Source organism: Meleagris gallopavo, chromosome 1 (genome assembly GCF_905368555.1).
Source record: "Meleagris gallopavo chromosome 1, MGAL_WU_HG_1.1, whole genome shotgun sequence".
NCBI lineage: Eukaryota > Metazoa > Chordata > Aves > Galliformes > Phasianidae > Meleagris > Meleagris gallopavo.
In genome coordinates, this window is record NC_139404.1 from 170674307 (window position 1) to 170697080 (window position 22774).

Sequence of the window (22774 nt, forward strand, 5' to 3'; positions counted from 1 at the left end):
GCCTGAAAAAATAATGTATTGGAGTGTTATATTAAATATCTTCTATGTCATTTATACAACATCTTAAAATTCTAAATCTGCTGGCTTTTTTTCCTACAGCGGAATTGACATTTTCTTAATGGGAAGCTAACCTAATTTCATGCAACCATCTGTTGTGTATATTATGTATTAAATGCTTTTCTTTTATACAGTGGCTACAGAACTGTAACTCAGAACTTTCTTCTTGCTTTTCAAGGTACTGTTAGATACTGATTTAAAAGTTCAGCTTGAAGTTCAGAAGTTCATAGTTGATCTTTTAATAATGTAAATACACTTCTGAAGTTGGTATTTCATTCCGTCTTTGAGCACTCTTTTATAATCAGCTGAAGAGTACTTTAGTGAATTAAATCCGTTGCTTTGTTCTTCAAAAATTGTGTTTGACCCAGTGTTCCATTTCTCAGGAGCTTATCACAATGATGCTTCAAGTAGATGTAGACCTGCGATTCTCAGCCTTGCAAGTTCTTGAACATCCATGGGTTAATGTAAGTATTTTTCAGGCTTATAGATGCTGTCTGTAATTTTTCACCTTTGAGCTCCGCTTTGTCACATCCTTTCTATGCCCTTTTGGAGCCATCATGTTCCAAAAATTACCACAGATTTAGGTGGAAATAAGCTAGGTTACAAGCTGCTGTAGTATATCGTGTATAATGGAGTATTCACTTTTAAGCATGCTCAGCTCCCTCTTCTCTGAAATATTTTGGGTCAGGTTTTCAGCATATCTCAACCGCACTTGACAAATTTACACCTCTAACAATCAGCTTGTGGGTTCAGTGGCACATTTTGCTTTCCTGAAATGAAATGGACTCAAAAATCTGACAGTCGTGATTAAGAGCTATTGAAATATAGTCAATGCTGTTAAGCCTACTTGATCCAGCATGAAACAGGGAAACCTTTAGCATCATGTTTAACTTCTGACATTGAAATATACACGTATTTATGTGCAGCCATATCCATTTAATCTGAGTTACCATGAAATAGCTATTTATGCATCCTGGCTTATCTCTTAGTGATTGGACATTTGCCATAAAAGCGGTAATCGGTGAAGTGGCATATGGATAAATCTGGCAGAGAATAAAGAGATTTGTCTCTAATTCATGTTGAGACAGGGACCCTACTTAATATTTGTTAATTATTTCAGACTATTTAATATGTCTTAAAATATTTGGTTGAGAATAAAAATAAAAATTGGAGAAAGTCCAGATTCAAATTCAGGAAAGAAGATTGAAGAAGGAAGAAATACAATTGGGACTGGGAGAAGGAAAAAAAAAAAAAAAAGGAGGAAGAAATAGCGTTTCATTTTCCTTTCTTAAAGTTGGAGTGTGCAGTTCTCACTAGAATATATTTTGTCCTTCAGTTAACAGATTCCCTGAGCTGCTGTATCCAAACAGTTTATTGCAATGAAAGATTATTGTAATAATTCAGAGATACAGTAACCTCAGAGGCTAATCTTTTTTCTTGAGAAGTGTCCTCCACATAGCCTACACTAGTGGCAGTCACTAAAGCGTTTATATTCGTTAGTCCTGGAGGCTACCTGCTTGACCAAACCATTTAAAATGACTTTTATTATAAATGATATTATCTGGCAGACCACTTTTGCTATGTACAAAGAGCAGAAAGATCTAGGATGGTGTGTGATGAAAATCTTTTCATTTTAAAGATGACATTCAAGCAGCTGAAATATTAATTTTCCGTGGTGTCAGATTCTGTCCTTGGACATGGTGTTCTGTCACAGTTTATAATGACTTTTGGTAATTGAAGTGTCTCTTTATCTCCATGGGAGAAGGATGGATGGGGATTTCTGTCTTGCTGTTCAGGAAGAGACAGGAGATGTCTGGTCAGAAGCTGCAGAGAGGCCAGATCACCTGCTGTGTCAGTCTGCATACTTCTGCTGAGGCTATTGAAAAGTCTTTTGTTTATACAACATGAGAATCTGGCCACCAATTTTCCTTTTTGTGAGCTTTGTGCTCTCTCCAGATGCCTTTTTATTTTGTTTTATTTTTGTTTTGGCTTCAGTTACACAACAGTGTATCTTAGGAAGTGGTTTCAGCAAGATGCATTAAGACAAAGTGCCATTTTTTGTGACTGTGGTGTGCAGATGATGTGGTGTGCAGGGTGTGCTCCCTGTGCTTGCTAATGGTTTCTGCAAGGGGGACTGGGAAGAAGGGTAAGGAACAAGTGCCTGAAGTCTTCTAGAAGTGCAGAGCTCTTGTAGCCAACCCCATGTTCTCACTACCAAAGCACCCTGATGAATTCCTGGGTTTCTGTGTAATGAGTTACATGTGGATCCCTTTGCCAGAGGGTGCCTTGGAGACCAAGTATAAATGGATTCAAAAGAGAGGTTGATACATTTTTGGAAGGTGATCCCATTGGTGCTTGTTAAATGCTGCGGTCTGGATAAAATTTCTGGCTCACGAAGCTCTTAAGTACTTGGTTGGCAGAAACTGAAAGATATACCAAGGAAAATTCAAGTTCTACTTGCCTTCCTTAACCGTGTTTTTTTGTGGACAGTAATTTTGGTGCACTAATCATGAAATACTATGTATAAGGAAGGCAAGTAGAACTGGAAGCTGGATAGTCTCCATCACCTTTGGTTTTGCTCTGCTGCACATCTTGTAGTTTTATGCCGATTGTAATACTTTGCAATCAAAACCTGTAGCAGTTCCGTCCACCAGTAACTGAAGCAGGTATTCTAGGATAGTTCTGTCAACTTACAAGAGGTCTCTTCCGTCCAAGTGTTGCTCTTAGGAACTGAGATGAGTCAGTATTTTGTCTTCAGCAATACACTCATGATAGCTGGTGACACAGATCAAAACCTCTTTTGAATTCTCGTATGTATTCTGCAGATATATTTTTCTGAAAGGAAAAGGGCTAGCACTGGGACCAGTTCTGGAAAGTGTTTGAGCACATTCCGAAGGTTCCTCCTATTTCATTGCATGCCACATGGAAATGCTTAGTGTTAGGAATAAAATTAACTACGTAGATGGCATTAAAGTCCCAGTTCGCTTCAGGAGAATTAAGAACATGGCTGAGTTGAAACAGGTGCTTAAGTGCTTTTATGAAAAAGAACACTTCCCTCAAGTGGGTCTGAGCAGTATGTGGCAAGGAAAGGCTCCTTGCATGCAGAGGCAGAAGGATACACTGGTGTCACATCCAGCCTCTCATTCCAGTACCATAGCTTGGCCAGTTGTGGGCATCTCACAGTCTCCCTGTGATGCATGTGTCCTAATTGCCTGGGCAATTTTCTGCAACATTCCTAGAATATTATCTCCTTTCCAGAGGGCAAAAGGTACCTGGAGTTTCCATCTGACACATAAAACTTCCCCAGTTAACCTGTTGAAATAGTTCTTTAAGAACTTTATTTTTCCTTTTCTTATTTTGGTTCTCTTCACACAGAGGTAAAGTTGCAAATAAAGCACTGGATAGAGCAACTGGATTGAAAAGCAGGCATATGTTTTCTTTGACAATTCCAAGAAACATTTTCTCTCTTTGATCAAACCTTTGATAGAAGTGTTCTAACTGCTTACACCGTATAAAAGCATTTTGTAGATTGTAAATAACCGTTCCACTTTATAGCTGCTTACTATGTGATTACTTGGTAAATTGCTGAGATTCCTGGAATGTACTTTGACAGTTTCAATAGGAGCCAACACTCATTTCAGTTTCAGTTTTTGCTGTAAAAATAGCTGGAATCCTCTTAGAAACTGCAAAACTTTTTATGGTCAGAGTCAGGCCAGCTAAGCAGTTCCTATGTCAATAATATCCCAGCTGTTTTCAATTCAAAAAACAAAACCTGAAAAGATGTTGGCTCCATGCCACTGCCACAGATGGAGATCTTGAATTCAAAATGCAATTCAGCAGCAGTTCTTTGCCCCCTCGATTTGGTTTGTTTGAATTTGTCTCTCAAATGCAGTACACTTAGACCTGGAAACAAATCCATCAATTTATACTTCTTGTACTGGAACCCAGCTCTTGCTTTTACCTGATGGAATTCTGTGCAAAACCTAAGAATTATAAGGGTGGCTGGAAGCTTGAGATCTGACGTTTTAAACATTGGTAACACTATATAACCTGCAGTATACCAGTGGCAAGTTATGGGACAAATCTACTCTGTTTTTGATGTCTAAATATTTTCTAATTTATTTTGTATGGCTTTGAGCACTGAATACTGAAAAGCACGGACTGAATTCTGTAAGCCCTTCTCTGTTAAAATAATCAATATAAAATGTGCTGTGCTGTTACTGGAGGAGGAAGATGGCATACACTAGCTTGAAAAGAATTAGGGAAGCTGTAGCCTTCGTATGTATCCTTAACCATGTCTGCCTTAGAGATTTCAATGTAAAAGAAATGAATAACCAAGCAGTAAATAGTAACAAGCTTAACATTTGTAAGAAATTTTATTTAAAATGCTATTTCTTATTCAGCAGCTGCAACACCTTTTGGTCACATCCTAGGGCACTACCCAGAGAAAAATCTCCTTGCAATCCTTGAAGGAAACAGAGTCAAAAAGCTTTTCCTACACTTTTATTTGCTCTACTTTTCTGTTTTTATTTATATAATGACCTCTTCATTTGATGCATTCAGACCTGGAAAGAAAACCTCTTGTGACCAGCTTGAGAAATGCATCTGAGTGTGTCAGGGCAGTGGTAGTCCTGAACACTGTTGTCTCTTTTTTTTTGGGGGGGGGGGGGGGGGTGACAATGTTTCCTGCATATAAAACAATGCAAATGTGGTAAGAGTGTTAATTACTCAAATGATGCCAATATCATCCATTTGGGTTTTTTTATTTTTATTTTTTTTAATTCATGTAAATAGAGATTTTGAGGAGCCTGATGAAAAAAATAATCTGAAGAACCCAGGCAGTTAAGAGCATCCAGGTGAAAACTCAAATTCTGGACCAGACTTTAGAAGCTGCCAGAGGATTTTGGCTGCTCAGCTTCTCAGGACAGCACTTCTTTCAGAGCATCAGCAGTTCCACGTTCTCAAAAATTCACGAAGTTGAAGTTCCCAGAAGTGAGCACTAAAAATCACAAGTCATCTTTAAAAGCTCTTGTCCTGACTGCTGCAGCTAAAATGAAATTCTGTGGTCCTAGTCCACTACAAGAAGTAGTTCATGTAGCTGGAGGTTAAGATAGGGGAAGGAGCACTGCTAACCTCCTTGGGGGCTGGCATCCTTCCCATCACAGCAACCTGATGAAATTCTTGTCAGGATTGTTTAGCTTGTTCTCTAGTTCTACAACTCACTCTGCTGATTCTCTGAATCTGATGTGTTGTTTGGTTGCTTTTTCTTACTTCCTGCCTTTTAAAACTGCAGAGCAGCTTTCTTTTGTGTGTGTGTAGTTAAACAGCTGTCATCTCTCACACTCAATATCTATCCATTATATTAGTGCTGGCTGAAGTGACTCCAGCAGCCAGCTAATATATATTAGCTTGTTTACAAAGTGCTTTGGAATAAAAAAAGGTCTCTGGTAGACATTGGGTAGCACCAGCATTAGCTGAACAATTTAATAATGATAGAATAATTCCTGTGCATACCTATGCTACCTCCTAAACTGAGCTGAAGTTTTCTTCTGAAAACTGGATCCCAGAGTATGCATCTCTGACTCGTTGCCACTGGAACAGTGGGTGTGGTGCTTCACAAGTAAAATATTACCCCAGTCTTGGTAACTGTTGTCTTCTCTTGTAATTTAGCCTTTTGATAAGACAGCATGAAACCTTGGCAGGCTTTCATTGTGCAGAAAGCCAAGATAATGATTTTTTCTTTTCCCTCTGGCAAAAAAGAGATCACTTTATAGGCTTTCTTCTGGGAAAGGCAAGGTCGGTGGAAAGCAAGTTATTTTTAGGGGTCATATGCACCAAGCCAAGACTCCCCAGTGCTGGACAATTATCAGCTACTGGGTTGCGTTGTTTTGTTTTGCAGCTGTGTGCACTTGACCATATTTCGCCAGCTGAAACATTTTGTTAAGGGGTGAGTGAGGGATCTCTAAACACAAACTCCCCAAACTAAATAAATTACAAACGCAAACCAACCTCCCTAAAGATCCCATATGCTCAGAGGCATCGTGATTTACTGCAGTGACTGTGTAACTCTTTAAGAGCGCTCAGAGTCACTGTAAAGCCAGAAAAAAGAAGTCTGAAATCTCTCTGTATTCTCATCTTGTCTCTCATTTCTATGTACCTTGGTAGAATTGCCTTTAAGTGGACTTTCAAGAACTTTCTCAGCTGCTGATAGCTGCATATACGAAGCAGTATATGGATGGATATCAGATCCATGGATGACCAGACACTTGATATCCCGCATATTCTGCATATTGTTGCCTGAAATCCTTCTTATTCTGCTAGCAGGGAAATCTCATCAGCCACAGCTTTTTCAACTGCCACTCCTGCTGGTTCCCTCTTCCCTGCTCAATCAGTCACACAGGCCTCGTCTGCCTGTTTTCTAAAAAACTCCCTTTTTATTTTGGGCTTCAGTTCAACCTGCTGACTTGGGCAAACTGCAGAATCCTTTCTTTTTTCTAGGGTTGTGCTTCCATGTGGAGGACGCAGATGGGTATACCAGGAACAGGAGCTGTCAACTGTTGTCTGGGAGCAGGCTGCAAAGCTTCTGGGCTGGGTCCCTCATGCAGCTGATGCACATGGCAGCAGAACATGGCAGCCTCCGCTTGGCCCTGTAACCCTGTGCTCACTTTTCCCTCAGTTTTGCTCAAGTTGATAAAATGTGTGTTTTGGCAAGGAAAACAAGGCCACCACAGCTGGCTTCAGCCCTCCCCTGCTTTTCTGCAGGAAGACGCATACTAGATGCCCTAAACCAACCCATGGCGTGGGTCACACCTCAGTGGTACATACTGATGTTCATGAGGGCTTGGCCTCAGTTGCACCATAGGCCTGGGCTAGGGCATGTCTCAGTTTCCCACTCTGCCTCTGTTGCCTCTCCCTGGGGCTCACTGAGCCACAGCTGGATCTCTCACCAACCCCACAGTCCCTCAGCATGTCACCTTGATGACTGCTAAAATAATTCCCATATGCTCTTAGGCTATGGCTGGCTGGGGATGCCATAGGCAGAGCTTAGAAGGTACCTTGTCTCAGTCTAGATTTTGACAAATAACCAGTGCGTGCTTGTATCAAACTTTCTCAAGATTTAAAGTCTTCCCCTCACATTGCTACAGTAAATCTTCCTTTATTCTTGTATTAAAAGGTAGAATTTAGTCAAAATACTCCTGAACGTGGTGTTTCACAGGGCTTCTGGAAATCATAGAATCACAGAATCATTAAGGGTGGAAAAGACCTCTAAGATCTCCTATGCCAACTGTCCACCTACCACCACTATTGCCCACTAACCATGTCCCTCAGTGCCACATCTCCACGATTCTTGAAGTCTTCCATGACCAGTAACTCCATCACCTCCCTAGGCAGTCTGTTGCAATGTCTCACCACTCTTTTCCTAATGTTCCTTGTCTCAGGTTAGATTCTGACAAATCCCCAGTGCATGCCGGTATCAAGCTCTCTCAAGATTTAAAATCTTCCCTTCACATTGTTACAGAATTTTTTCCTTCTTTTCACGTATCAAAAGACAGAATTTAAGTCAAAACACGGCACTTCTCAGCTTGATGTTTCACAAGGCATTAGGAAATCTTTCTTTGTGTCCCACCAAGCCAGAAATTTCTGGTTTCTGTAATCTCTTGGGTTCTTTCTGTGTTTAAGCTCACTATCTTTAAACACATTTGAGGAGTAAACAGAAGAATGAACAGGCCTGAGCTTATCGTGCTTTGAAGTATTTATGTGCCTACAAGTAACTAGTCAGTGGTAGTCAATACCTAGTAAAAAGAATAATAAAATATTTAATGATCATTATTAATTGGATTAACCTAAAGCTTGTGAGAAAGATATTTTGTAAAGAAGAGACAGGCTGGTTTGTTACGTAATAGGATGTTCATCCTATAAATACTTTATATTGATCTGAGACAATGACTGACTCAACAGACATTTCTTCTCTATATTGGTAGGTGCTGTCAGAATCACCTGACAATTCCTTTATTTTGCCTTTTCTCTCTGAAGTTTTGTTTTACTTTGTTTCTTCACAGGATGATGGCCTTCCAGAGAACGAACATCAGCTATCAGTAGCTGGGAAGATAAAGAAGCATTTCAACACAGGCCCTAAACCGAACAGCACAGCAGCTGGAGTTTCTGTCATAGCAGTAAGCATCTGAAATACACAGTTGAAACACTTAAATATGTGCCCTCGAGACTGTGTGTGTTTAGGGCATGCCACCAAAAGAAACCAGAGAGGATCAGTCTTTAGGTAGCTCTAACAATTAATATAAACATGATTTGACTGATATTCTGCCATTGATTCTCTTTGTGAGTCACCTCGTTGTTTAATAGCCCTAGGAGGTACAACAGTATGCACACTTTCACATTTTGTCAGAAGGTTGTTGGACCTAACATTGATGCATGTAGATTCAATATTTGAACTATGGGACCATGGCATTTTACTTGGCAGCAGAATCATCACATGGATTGAGGCAGCACAGAAGTTGTAGCAGGACAGCAGCACTTTACAATGAATGGAAATTACTTCAAAACTGTAACTGTGAACCCATTTGGCAACCTTACCTTCTCTTCTTTGAAGACACCAAAGAGAGCTATAATGACTCACTTCTTGCTGAAAAATGCTACCTTTGGAGTTGATTCTAGTCTAGCCACTTCATATTTAGCTGAGCATCAACACAGTACTGTTACATAACAAAACTACATGCAGATTGCAGGCTGCTTCCCTCCAGACAGAAGGACATAATTGGATAGAGAGTTTATAGAGCTCCTTGCTGCCTTCTGTCACGCACTGCAGTTGCAGTTTGGATGTTCAGGTTGTAATGTGTTGGAGCTTCTGAAGCTAAGCTTGACCAAACTTTTGCCCAGCTTTACTGAAGTTTTGATGGCATCCTCAGCATAGCATACATCACACATGTTTCTGGTTTTTGTCTAGAGATAAACATGTGCATTAGAGATACACGCAGACAGAATATATTCAGTGTTTTATAAGATTATTCATACTAATACCATTAAATAGTGCACATCCTTTACATTTTTGATACATCTGCCTGTGTTTGTAAGCTTTCTTTATTACTCATGGCAATGTTAATGCTCCAAACAGTCACTAAAAATAAGTGACACATTAAGCATAACCATTCCCATATCAAATTACTCAGTGTTCATTCCCAGCTTCCATGAATTGCAGGTGGTGTGAGTGCACATGTACACTTTCTTGTACTGTTTTCACTTTCATGTTTCTCAACTCAGCCCCTCCAGTGGTGAGTTAAATCAGCATGAAGTAAACTTAGTTCAGCGCATGCAATCTGGCTCACAGGTGTGAACTATTTGTACAGCAGAATGAATACTCTCTCAAAGTTTCTTGGTATAAGTACTTAAAATTTCAAGCTGTGCCTCTCTCATATTTTTCTTTACTCTTTCCAACCCTAAACTTCCTCAACATGGAAGCAAGTTGTTCCTCATGCTTTTCTTGGATTTTCTCAGTCATCAGCTAACATAGTCAGCTTTTTTATTATTATTATTTTCATTTTTAAGCAATAATACTGCAACAGCTCTCCCACAACTAAAACATCACATACCCATTGCTCATCTGAACTGCAGGTATGTTCTGTATAGACTAGCTGAAACCTTGTTCTTTTCGAATGGACTGCCAGCACGCTTGTCCATGAGAATTACTGCTCAGACCCTCCATGCTAATAACTTCAAAGCTTAGAAGCAAGAAATGATGCCTCTGTCCTCATCCATTCGTCGCCTCCTTTATTTGTTTAGTTTCCCCACAGTCGTCTTTTATTTTGTTTCTTTGCCCCAATTGCTCTGCCAAGGAATTGTTTACAGCAGTTTGATAGCTGAGTAATGAAAAACGCACTGTAGTGAATCTTTCCACTGCAAAACATTATAAATCAGAAAAATAGTGTTTGCTAATTTATATTTTAATAGCTTTTATTTCTTTTTTAGTGTTTGGAAATTTAACAAATTATTTTAAGTCATCATCTCTATGAGTGAACATGATACTCTAGCACGATGAATCCTGCAGCTTTGCCTATAAAGCAGAAATATTTTGAGTATTTTTACCAAATACAAAATGTGGTTTGATTAGGTTGTGTCAACTAATTTCTAAAATTTTGGAAGAGATGGGGAAGGGCAGACCTTTTTAGTGAAGACCTTTCGTTAGTGAAGAAAAGCTAGATGATTATAAGAATAAATCACATTTATTTTCTACAAAGCTAATTCAATTAGTTAGTCAAAAGCAAAACAACAAAACCTTTAATTGCTGTTTCTGTTGTTTGAAAATGTATGTAATACACATTTGACATGCATGTCATTAGGGCTTTACATTTGGGAATCTGCCTTTTAACTGTGAAATTTCAAATATCATGAAACTTATTAACTAAGCCTGCTCTACATTTAGAATTTTCAAAGCATATATACAGATGCTGCAACATACTGTTCAGCTCTAAAAACTTTCACTAACTATATTTTCTACAAAAATATTGTTTTATTGTGCCTGCCTATATGTTTATTGTAACTTTTCAAGAGAGTGCTTGTGTATATAATATATAGAGGCATTCTATATATTATGTAACACATCTGTGTCTGTGTGTTTGTGAAAATGTGTTAATATGTGCATATATTTATATAGATTACTTAATAGTTACAAGTGTTAGCATTATTTTGAGTTTTATACCTCTATTTGTGTACAGAGATAGCTAATCTGTGGTACTTAGCTCTTAATTTGTCCTCACACTGATATAATGCTACATATAATGCCTGTTTTCCTTTGTGTTAAGAAGTAACACACCTCAGAGATCTCAAGCAGTATTTATCACATGCACCAATTAAAACCGGAACATGAAAACTAAATTCATATTGCTCTGATATGAAAATTATATTCATAAGGATCTGTTCGTGATCAGCTTGTTGAAGAGAAAGTGAAGCCATGTGTGTTTTACATACGTATACTCTGGCTACTACTTCAGCAGCATCCAAGTTGTATGGCCTCCTTTTGCTGAGGTTTACGTTTGCCCTGTTGATGTAGTAATCCTCAGTAAAAGTTATCTCTGTCTGCTCAGGGCAGTCTCATCAACTTCTCACACGTGTCCAGACTTTAAGCTTTTCCCCATTTGAAAGGATTTGTCAGGTTGGACGCTACCAGGATGAACATGCTGTGCATGCCTAGCAAAGTTCCTCTGCTGGTGGAACAGGAGATGATTTCTCAAACAAAATTAACTACACAGGCAAAAAGATTTTTCTGTTCATACATTAATGCATCATTAGAAGTTCTGCCAGCATAACTATGCCAGTTGGGGAAAGAAATCCCTTAAACCAACATAGCTTTGCCAGCAAAACTTTAATTGGAAAGCCAGCTTTCAGAACAGCAATATAGTTAACAAGTCCCTGAAAACCACTGCTTGCTGATGGGAGAGTGTATGGGAGAAAGATCACTATAGTTACCCTATTCTTGCTTGAAGCATTAAGTTCTGGTCAGTGTGGAATGCAGGCTGCCAGGCTTGGTCCCCTTTGGTCTGTGTCAGAACTACCACGTTACCACTAAGTGTGTGCCAAAAGGATTGCAGGATCAGGTTTCTCCTACAGCTTTCCAATAGGAATAGTCTTTTGTAGATCTACGATGGTGTTTATAAAGACACTGTGATAAAAATGTAAAAATAGGCCTTTACTAAACAGTCTTTTTGAAAATTGAGGATAGAGTTGTTTGTTCAATTCACCAGGGATGTTATCCCACATTTCCCAAGCAACATCCTGTGTCTGGGCACTCTCGGTTTTACTGGAGGTGTCTAAAGCAATAGAGAGCCAATATTATTTTTTAAGAGCACTTCTGCAATCTAGAGGTGTGCCATTAACTCTGTATATTAACTAAGCATCGTTCAGTTTGTGTTCCTGTCTGAACTGTTAAAGCTTTGCCTGTATGTTGTCACTTCTGTGCTTGTATTTTGGCCATCGTTAAGGCAGAGGAAAAAAATACTGATAATGTGACGTTAAGGTTGTTTGAGGTCTCTGTCTTGGCAATGGGAATAAATTCCATCTGGAGACTCACAGGAATGGAGTAGGACAGAAGAGAGCTGTCGGGGAAGTCAGTGCAGCTCTCTGCCAACCCAGGGCTCTTGCATCTTCCGAGGGAAGGGCAGCAGTGGGTCAGTGCTGTGCCTGCTGCTGAGCATCAAGCAAAATGAAACCTTGCAGATGGCATTCTTTGCAGGGGGATTTCTTGGCTGATGTGGAAGAGAAGCCAAGTCCGGCCTGTTAGTTTTGCTTGGCTTAGAGATGAACCTGTGACTTGAATGTCACTTCCTATCTTTTGTTTGTGTTGTTGTGGGCTCGTTCTGTATCACTGTTTTGGTTTTTTTCTGGAATAATTTCCACACTGACTAACTGTTCAAGCTCTTCCCAGACAGCTAATTCCCCCGGTTTTGTCTATCTTTTTAGCCATTGGATTTTTAGAGCGGTCATTTTGATCTGCTTTTCAAGCCAAGTCCCTTTTGTGCATTCTGTAGGCAGTATGCCATGCAGCCAGTAGATGGCAATAGCAGACCAGCGTAGGTAAGCAGACAGAAAATAAACTACAGCTACAGGGTTCTGATGTTTTTAAACAGGAAACGTCCTTTAACTCATTCTAAATAAGATGAAATAGGCATTGTTTTAACAAAAAGGAGTTAATTATCAAATTTTACACTCGCAGTATAGTCATCAAGAAAAACTTAAAATTACCAATAGTTCCTTGCTACCCTTTGAGGAGTTGGTAACCAGAAATGTGTCAAACTGCTTTCCTGAATTTAGAATCAGAAACTGTTACCAGCGTGGAAATACATGCCACGCTCTTAGTGGAGCACAAAATGACCTTCTCTCTTTATAGGGCAAAACATGAAAAGCATCGCAGCTCCCCGTTTCAGAGTGGGCAGTGTCTCTCTCAAGACATTTCCCCTAAAATCCCGTTTAACTTGGCTAAATGATGCCTCGGCCGTATGCTGTGCAGCACAGGAGGGTCAGAGAAAACAGCCTCTTTTCTTTGTTCCCTTGCACATTATTCTGCTAGCAATAAACCAAACTTCAGAGATCTCTACTCCCAAAATAATATCAGAATCACACTTTTCTGGACACGACATTAAGTTCATTTCCATTTTGACTTTAATTGGTGCAATTTTGAACCATAGTTCCATACTGTTATCTTTTTGAGCATGAGGTGTAAGCTGGAATGACAAACAATGCTATTCATGGCTCCGAGGAGCCCTCTCCAAGGTTAACGCATTTTTAGAAATGAATTACTGTGATTGATGGGGTATCAAAACCTGATTCTTTTCATCTTTGCACATTCCATGATTATGAAGCACTCTAATTTAAGCCTGGTGCAGTCTGTCTAGCCCGCTCCCTGTGATGGTTGCACTGCATTTTTGTAAATTATTAAGCCACTGCATTTAATTGGGAAAGATAATTTTCCATTACTGTTATGTGCAACTTAAAAGGGGCACTTCTTTCTTCGGAGGTAACGAGATATTGGTCAGACTTCTACATGAGTGCATTATGCATTAAGTAACCTATTTTGCAAACTCCGTTTTAGCCCGAATAAATTGGCTTCTGATTTAGGAGGACAGGCTCTAGAGTTAGTGTTTTTTCCTTTTCTTTCTTTACTTTTTTCTTTCTGTTTCTAGTGCTAGCTGTAGGATGTTAGCTAAGTGTCTTCTGAACGCAGTAACTGTTACACTAAGCAGGGACGCTTGCTCTGGAGTCTGAGTTCTTTAGCCTAATGCTGATCCACTGAGTTGCCCCATTTCTCTCTGCTCAGCTGGACCACGGGTTTACCATCAAGAGATCAGGGTCTTTGGACTACTACCAACAACCAGGAATGTATTGGATAAGGTATGCGCTGGTGCAGCTCCCACAGTCAGTGTTTCCATGGCAACGTGCTGGCAGTCTCCATTCACCAGTTCCTCCAGTGGATAAACATGCTTTTTGATTTGTTCTCCGGTCCATATGCTGCTTTATCGGTTTCGTTTGAATCCTGATTGAGATGCCACACCCCCTCATTCCCTCTCCTCACCCATCCCTCACACCCACATCGCCAGCTTTCTCTCCATTGCACATGCTCAGTACCAATTCCCTCCTAGTTAAAAGGACAGTGTATATAGAAAACCCCGATATGCTGAAGCGTGCACCCCTATTGCATCTGCTTCCCCACTTCTAAGCACCAGGAGCAGCAACAGGCTCTCAGCATATATCCTCCTCCTCCCCCACGGATACGTGGGGCTATATACTGTCATTTTAAACCCACCGAACACAATCCTTACCTTAGATGGAACAATGCATTTACAGAGCAGAGCACTTAGAAACTCTCCCAAGTTCAATGAAATACAATGCATTGTGTGTGCTGGTAAGCTTGTGTTTCTAATGATGCATTCTTTCTATTTTGTTTTTTAAAACCTTTCCGATGCCTATTTCTTTTTCTTTCAGTTTTTTTTAAAATATTGCATGAGTCTTCCAAATATATTTTTCCTCATTGTGTAACTGTGCCAGGGTTGTGTGAGCTGGCTTATCCCGTACGGTGACGGGGGGCTCGGGGTGGGGGGCTGTGCTGGAGCGGGGTGAGGAGGGTCCTGTTCCCATAGCCCGCCCCAGGCCCACACCTCCTCCATCAATCAGAGCTCTGCCGTTCCCATCCAGTGGTTATTCGCTGGCTTCTTTCCTCGTTATTACTCACAAGAGCTGGGTTTTGATAGCTAACGAGATTTTTATAAGTTTCTTGTGTTTTCTAACGCTGCCTTTAAAGACTCATCTGTGAGGTATTCGGGAAAAAAAAACAGCGAATTAACCACATTTGAGAAACAGCAGAGACGGTCGCTGCGCGCGTTCCCAGTGAGGCAGAATCCCGCCCTCGGATCATTTCACTGCCTGCATGGGTTGGTTGGACTGCAGCACGGTTTCCTTCCAACCTAGCGGTTCCCTGAGCACACACTGAGGATTAAGGAGATTGTGATATGGATGTTCTGGGGAAAGAAAGAAAATTCTACTTTTCGACCAAGAAGTGGAAAAGTAGTTCCTATCCATCAGTTAAATTTAGGCTAGCAGGAACTGAGAAATGCTTCCCCTCCAAGCGTGTAGCAGTGCCTGTAATTCTAGACCATGGCACTTGTGTTCATGGTCGTAAACCTACAGCAACCTGCAAAACATAAATAGCAAACCATGCTTTGTCTGTTTGTCCCTTGGCATCACCCTTTGCAGCCTCTCGTCCTGTAGCAGCGGACAGAGGAGGCAGCAGCACAGCAGCTGCTAAGTGTGGGTTTTCCCTGCAGAAGGGGATCCCGAGTGCCTCTCTCTAGATAGGTATTGGTGAGAGTATTGGGAGTAGTTTCCTCTTCCTAAGGAAGGATGGCATTCTGTGTCAAGCAGGACTTTGTCAGACAGCTGCGGATTTAATGCCTCCTCTGTAAAACAGAGGAAAACACAGCAGCTTTATCACTGATCTGTCCTCCAAGAGGTTAACTGCTACCACGATCAGCTTACACTCCTTTTTTTCTGCTTTACTTTTAACACCCCTCAAAAAAAGAAGAGGGGGAAAAAAAAAAAAAAAAAAGAAAAAGAAAAAGAAAGAAAAAACTTCTTAAAGATCCATTTTCAGGGGAAGCAGAGAACCAGAAGTGGGAAAGTCTCTTCTCAGATTGGCCTTGACTCAGTTTAACTGCTTGGCCCAGATTTTGAAACAAACCATATGTATGTTTGGGAGGTAAAGGGAAAAGAGCCCAATTCTGCAACGTGGTAAATAAATAAATGCTTATATATGTATTAAAAAAATATAAAGCCATTTGACTAAAGCAGTAGTAATGGCTGCCATCAGCATGCAAAATGACATATCCCTGAATAATGGGCTGGAGCAGATGGGCGATAATCTCCCTTATTCATACATAAACTGCTCTGTTTTCCAGCTGGGGGCAGTAACAACAATGTTTATAATTAGTGCTTTCTAAACAGTGCACCTAGTGTGTAAAGCCAAATTGGGAGAGCGGGGCTCATAGGCGTAATTAGGAAATGCTACAACAGGAGTAGCTTGGAACAAGCCCTGTTCTGTATCTGTTCCTTTTCATCTCCAAGAAACCAGCAACCGCTGCAGTGACCAGCATTGTAGTATAAATAAAACCATTTTGGTTTAACAATTGTTTACTTTTTAGTGGTAACTGCGAGCACAAATGTAGAGCATATGAAAGGATCGTCAACTCCCATCTATAAAACAGTTAATTTGTCACAGGCCCATGAAAATTAACCTGAATTCGCAAGTGTGGAGAAAAATGAAAGCAGGTCCAAGGAAAATGTAATTCTTCCTTTGTTAGTATTAAACTATTCATTTCTTTCCCACTCCTTTGATCATCCCTAGTTCCTTGCAAGTCTTCTAAAATATCTTTTTAAAAGGCACTATATTTCCTCCTTCAGTCAACCAGAAAACCTTTTCCTTTCTCAGCCTAAAAGACTTTTCCTATTCAAAGTGCCTCTAAATCTTAATATTCCAACTGCTCATTTTACATCCTGTTTTATTCCCTGTCAGGAAGACAAAATGTTCAAGTGTTTTTAAGTGATGGGGCTTTCTGAAGGTACTAAAATTTAACAAATACTGTGGCCAGTAGTAGTTGTAGCGAGTATGAGATACACCTGGAAAACCTTTCAATACAAGGAACACAAAAAATATAAGGACCAAATCAGTAAAATCATTCAGACTCAAATATGGTAGAATAGGTTGAGGTGTTTCTTCTTGATAGCCAGGAAAGGCAGCTTTGGGGTGGGGGGCTAATGCCGGTGGTGCATTCCTGTCTTCATTCACCCCAAATTACCAATATAAAGTCAAAGACAGCAGGTATTTATTACCCCTTTCTCATCTCTGAGCAGAGGAATTATGTTTGGGTTTTCTTTTTTTCCTTTCAAGTCCACCCATTTGCTAATAGATCACTCTGTAAAAGGATTACAAGCCATGCATTTAACTTTGATAATTTTCCTTCTGTTAGAACTTAGCAACAGTGACTACAAAAAATCCACATGGAAAGTATGGCACCTGAATGTCCTTTTTGAAATAACTAGATTTACTTTCTTACAAGGAACTTTTCTTTAAAATCTACTTAACAGAAGCTTTTAACACTTCATGTAGCTCAGACTTTTTGGCTTTTTTGTGTCTAAACTAGAATGTTAAAGGTGAAAGTATTTCAAGCCTTACTTCCCCTTAGCCCCAGGTCTTGCAGCGTCCTGAACAGCCTTCTTCAGCTGCCTTACCAGTTCCTCCCAGTGGCAGCATTTTGAAGGCCATACTTTGCATAACTCACCAACATTTTCTTTCACCCTGCCTGAATTTCCTTATCAGTTCAGGTTTATGTCGGAATCTTAATGTTTTAATCTGTTATTGACAAAATGACCTAAATTTTCTGCCTTGTCTGGACTGCTTGCAAATATCAAGGGAACACCTGTGCGGGTGTACCTAATATAAAATATTAGTATAAAATGTTAGTATATAAAAGATTTATATATATTATTTTTAATATATCCACATATACTATATAAAACCTAAGAGAGCAAAATAAAACTCCAGAAATATATGGGAAAGTCATTAATTATTTTATCTGTGTAATGACAGTAGCAAGGAGACCGGTTACATTCTATGTGTAACGATGCCATCAATCCTGTAGATGTGAATTCATAAAATACTGGATTTTTAAAATACAGTTCTCACTGTCCCATTTGAAAAAGTATCTGAATAGCTCGTTTGAAAATCCCTCATTCCAGTCTGTGCTTGGTTCCTAATTCCCAGTACTTTGCATCTGTCAAGTTACTTACACCTGTCTCAAGTGGATACAATACACTTTCAAGTCAAAAGTTAAAAGCAAGTGTCTTGACAGTGGGCAGAGTAGTTGGAATTAGGCTTGCTGTCTCTGAAGTGCCATTTTTAATGCAGTAAAACCCTCTGTAAACTTAATACTAGTGAAAACAGACAAACATCTAAACTCCTTTAAAAGCTCTTCTCCTGATCTGTGACTAAGAAAACCACAACTGATTTACAAACCAGAAATAAAATTCACCCATGCAAACAACTTGGCCCTAGGTCTCTTCCACGTGTAATTGAAACCAGCTGAAGAACTGTGTCTCCAAAAAGGGGGAATGTCAAAGAGTAAACATGAACTTAAATATAGCAATATGAATTCAGCAGTTATACGTGTGGGATACTTATCATGGTATTCACTCACCACTACAGTAAGAAGCATACATCAAATTGATTTGGTTTTCTTTCTTTTTTCTTTTCATGTAAGCAAAATTCCATGCCAGAGGTTACATGGTGCACTGAAGCACTGGCCTTTTACATTTGGAGGTTTAAGTTCAAATCCACTCGACGGATTTGTCCCCTCGATGTGGTCATTTGCACGTCTCCAAATCACCATGTAACTTGACTTAGTTATGGCTTGTGCCTGAGGGGCTACAAATAAATGTGTCTTTCACTCCTGGACTGAGGTGCATTGCGAAGTTTGAAGCACTCTCCAAGAAGTGTCTGGAATCATGAATCTATCATACATGTATGGATGTATATATATATGTATATAAATATATATATATATAAAAAACCAAGAAGCCAATGGAAAACAATATAAAAAAGGCATACTGAAAGGCTGCCTGGTGTGGCCTTGTGCCCTTGCATTGTAAAAGTTGCTGCTATCACTTAATGGTCATTTTTACAGCAGGGAAATCTGCCGTTACATATCCCAGTATATTGAGGTCACTAGCCAAAAGCTTAAGGAAATAGGGTAGAATTGTCCAGGCATGAATGTTTAAATATATGCATACACCTACGTGTGTACAGAAGAATGCACTGGAAGATAAAGACCAATGTTGCAATACATATGTCCATTTAATTTCAGTTGTTAACAAAGCATCACAAAAATTGCAGACAAATTGCAAGTATGTTCGTGCAGAATGAAAGCAAGTGAAGGGAATGGTTCTCAGATTAATGCATGAACAGCTGCATCCCCAGTTCCGTCTCCTAGCCTTTATGAATAATGTATGGGCTAAGAGGCAAAATGCAACAATAATGTTCTTTTATTAATGAAATGGATGTATATCTATATTTGGTGGCCAGCAGTAAATTAAGACAAGTGAGAAGAAAAACAATCACTGCTTGCGTCCATAAAGAGCAGTTACTTCAGTAATTACTGATCTGACAGAAAATATCATCCCACAGCTAAAATAAGGTGCCTTCCTCTGCAAATCCCACACGTATATCAAAGCAGATGTCGTTTTTGAATGTCTGTCCATAAACACGGACTTCAACCTTTTCCAAGAAGAAAAGAATTTGCATGGCTCGCGAGTCTTGCAACACCTTGAGTTAGAGGTCAGGAAAAAGATGCTCCCAATGGTAAAATCCTGGAAAAGCACTAGCTGTCCCTCAGTATTTAGATGAGAGAAGCAATGATTTTAAAATAACACCATTTTACTTCAAATTAAATGCATTTCCAAAAAAAAAAAAAAAAAAAGGAAAATAGCTTGTTAACCATTTGGTGCTGGGTGTCAGGATTACTAAATGTTGATGCAAAATACATTAGTGCTTAATGAAGTGCTTCAGACCCATCAGCACCAAACTATTAAAGGCAATCCACTTATCTGCTCCTGGATAAGAAGCTCTACATTTCCTCATATGGATTGTAAGAGGACAGCTGCATAGCTCAAATAAGAACACTACACTAACATTTTAGTTGCCATTACTATCATATAGTGCTCAAAGTTCTCACTCTCTCACCTCAAGCTGGGAGAAAAAATGTCAAAATGTGATAATGAAAATCTGGGCTTTGCAGCCCTGTGAAGCGTAAGTGCACTTCAGATCCTCTTATTATTTATTGAAAGAGGAGCTTAAAGAAGAAATGCCCTGAAAATCCGTAATGGAGCAATTCATGCCCTGGCGAGCCATCCAATAGTGAATAGTACATGAAATAATAAATCATTTAAATCAAGACAATACATATAAGAGGTCTTTGTTACAAAAATAGCAATAATAGTGAAAATGCTGATTTTTTGAATGTGCCACATGGACAAGAGGGTACAGGAGGTGAGAGCTGCACTATAAAACACATGCAGTCAGTAAGCCAGTGTATATTGTATCTTCCCTGCATTGCAATGCATTGATCGTTCATATCTTAAAATTTTCAGAGGCAAAAACTAACTGACATCATTAGATGAAAAACCACCTTCGTGCCAAATGCCGAATGCTATACTGTATGGCAGTATAAGAAATGCCAGAAGTGCAAAACGTCTCCATAACGTTGGGTGGAACAAACCCTATCTTGCAAGTCCAGAGGGAACTGTGGCTGCTCTGTGCATGTCCAGAACTGACCCGTTCTGTGGTTCTGACATGTGAAATCCTAAATGTTAGAAAATGGTCTATGTAGTTTTGCTTTCACCAGATCAATAGTCCCTTCTTTGGCTCGGTGACCTCACACATCTTTATTTGATAAGCTTGTTGGGTGAGAAAGGCTCTGAATGTCTCGCATTCCAGGAGCGGGAACACGTAATGCCATGGAGTCTGCAGGCATGGATGGCCTTCTGGATAAAGGCCAGTCAGAACCCATTCAGGGTGAGACTTCTGGTAAAAATGTGAAGACATACGTAGTCTCAAAAATATCACAGGGAGTTTTTAAAGAGTTAAGCAGTCAGAAATGCTGGTGCTACAAACTGTAGCATATAGGTGCTGGATTAGATGGAACGATTAGGGATTTTTGCTTGCTTTTGGTTATTGAGGAAAGAAGTGCCTTTACATATATTTAGACAAATAGTTTCCAAAGCTTCCTTAACGATAGCAGAAAAGCAGCATCTTGGATTTTACTTTTGAAGACATCCTTAAAATAATGTCTTGGTATTTAATTGTTTAACTAGTTTTGCAGTTTAATCATTGTGTCCTTTAAAAAAAAAAACAAACATCCTAGGCTAAACTTTAAAAAGAACCTTTTGTTCAAGAGTATTCACTTATCTGTAACTTTATTCTAATTTTAATTAGTTCTAATTACTTCTAATTTTAAATACTTTCACTTTTTACATATACATTTACCATTTTCCTATAGCAGACTTTAAAATTAAATTTTGAATTTAATACAACTATTTTTTATTTATTTGACCAGAAATGTTTAACCTTCTTGGAGGAGAGTTACTGCAGCATGATGTGATGTGGCTTAAACTTTAAATAAATGCTTATTTCCTGTAAGCATAAAAAAATCTTTTAAATGGAAATCTGTATTTTATAGAATGGTAATATATGCCATTCTTTTCAATTTTCACACAGTATGTGGTATATTCACTGTGTGTAAATGATCTAGGTATTCTTCTGTTTCACATTAAAAAATAATCAAAAACTGAATTGGTTCAAGGCAGAGAAACATTAAAGGCATTGAAAATACTAATGAGTGCTCTTATCCAAAAGATTAGCAGTAAACAAAGAAATTTTCAGCAGATTGTAAGTGTTACATTTTTTAGCAATTATTTAAAATAGAGCGATGAACTTATGGAAGGTAATTATTTTACCCCCCTAAAGTAGTGCTGTCTAAGTTCTGGATTCAGAAATAGTTTAGCAATTTAGCCTAACTAAATCCATTTGCTCTAGTAGTTCTGTATTCTCGTCCATCTTTCTGTCTCTATTACATCATTATTGAATGCTGATTGCATTATTTTAGAGCATGGATGGCTATAATGCTATTCTGCACCTGTATGATGGATTTCTTTTTCATTTTGATTTCAAGAGTATATTGGCTAGAAATGCATCTCTGCTCTCCGATGAGGCCCAAAGTATAACTGGTACATTTTCTAGAGAAATCAGTCATGTATATCTCAAGAGAAAACAATAAATCCTTCAAAGCAGAATAACCTTTTGGTTACATTCTTTTAGACTGAAATTTTCATGCTAGGGAAGAGAATTTACAAGGAGTTAAACCTATTCAATTCTCAACATCATCCTTTCCTCCAGTGTAATTACCAAATGACCATTTGTGTTTTGTGGGTAATCTCATCTGCCTTTTCCCTTTTTTACCTTTTTCCCCAAAAACATGGGCCATGTTTCAAGAAGATAGTCCTGCCTCAGAAAGCAGTTAACTATGTGTCAAAATGCTCTTGCTGAATCAAGGCCATCCTGTTGAACTTGTATTTTTAGTGACTTCAGGAAAACAGAAAAAAAAAAACCCCTAGCTTGAAATCATTGGCTAGGCTTGGACTGCTCTTACTGGGTTGCAGCTTCACCTTGTGAATGTGACAGACAAAGCAGAAGGGATGTGGTTTGAAGTTACAGCATCTTATTAAGAATCAACTCTCAACAGTGGCAGAAACTAATCCAAAAATTAGAGTCCATCAAATAAACATTCTGCCTCCTCATTTTCTGGATCTTCCCATTCATATCTGGATTCTTGATAAAATCTGATGACTATTTAATTTGATAGATCCTTGTTAACAGGAGGAGGCAGGATAGACAGGCTAAATGGATTCTTCCATCAGAGCTCTTCAGCGTTCTTCCTAAGAACATCCATTGAGTAGCATGAGGAGGTGTGAAAGAGCTGGGCTAGCTCCCCTCAGTGTTTGTTTTTCCTCTCTTGTCTGACAACTTCATCCCAATCCATCTCTGATAGCCAATTGCACTGACTTGAACATGGGTGAGTGTGTATCAACCTTCATTAGGTCAAATCAAAGA

General features: G+C 39.2%; 1 protein-coding gene across 3 annotated transcripts in view; it reads left to right on the forward strand.

The window, feature by feature from the left end:
- DCLK1 (doublecortin like kinase 1) overlaps positions 1-22774 on the forward strand; it is a 229717-nt gene that overhangs the window by 200056 nt on the left and 6887 nt on the right. For 2 of the 3 annotated variants that reach the window (XM_085216017.1, XM_085216015.1), the window contains exons 15-16: positions 441-521; positions 8118-8231. In XM_085216017.1, the coding sequence (XP_085072143.1) occupies positions 441-521; positions 8118-8231 (195 nt within the window). Of the gene's footprint in view, positions 1-440; positions 522-8117; positions 8232-13879; positions 13954-22774 lie in introns of all 3 variants that reach the window. The other variant, XM_085216016.1, reaches the window with a different exon arrangement.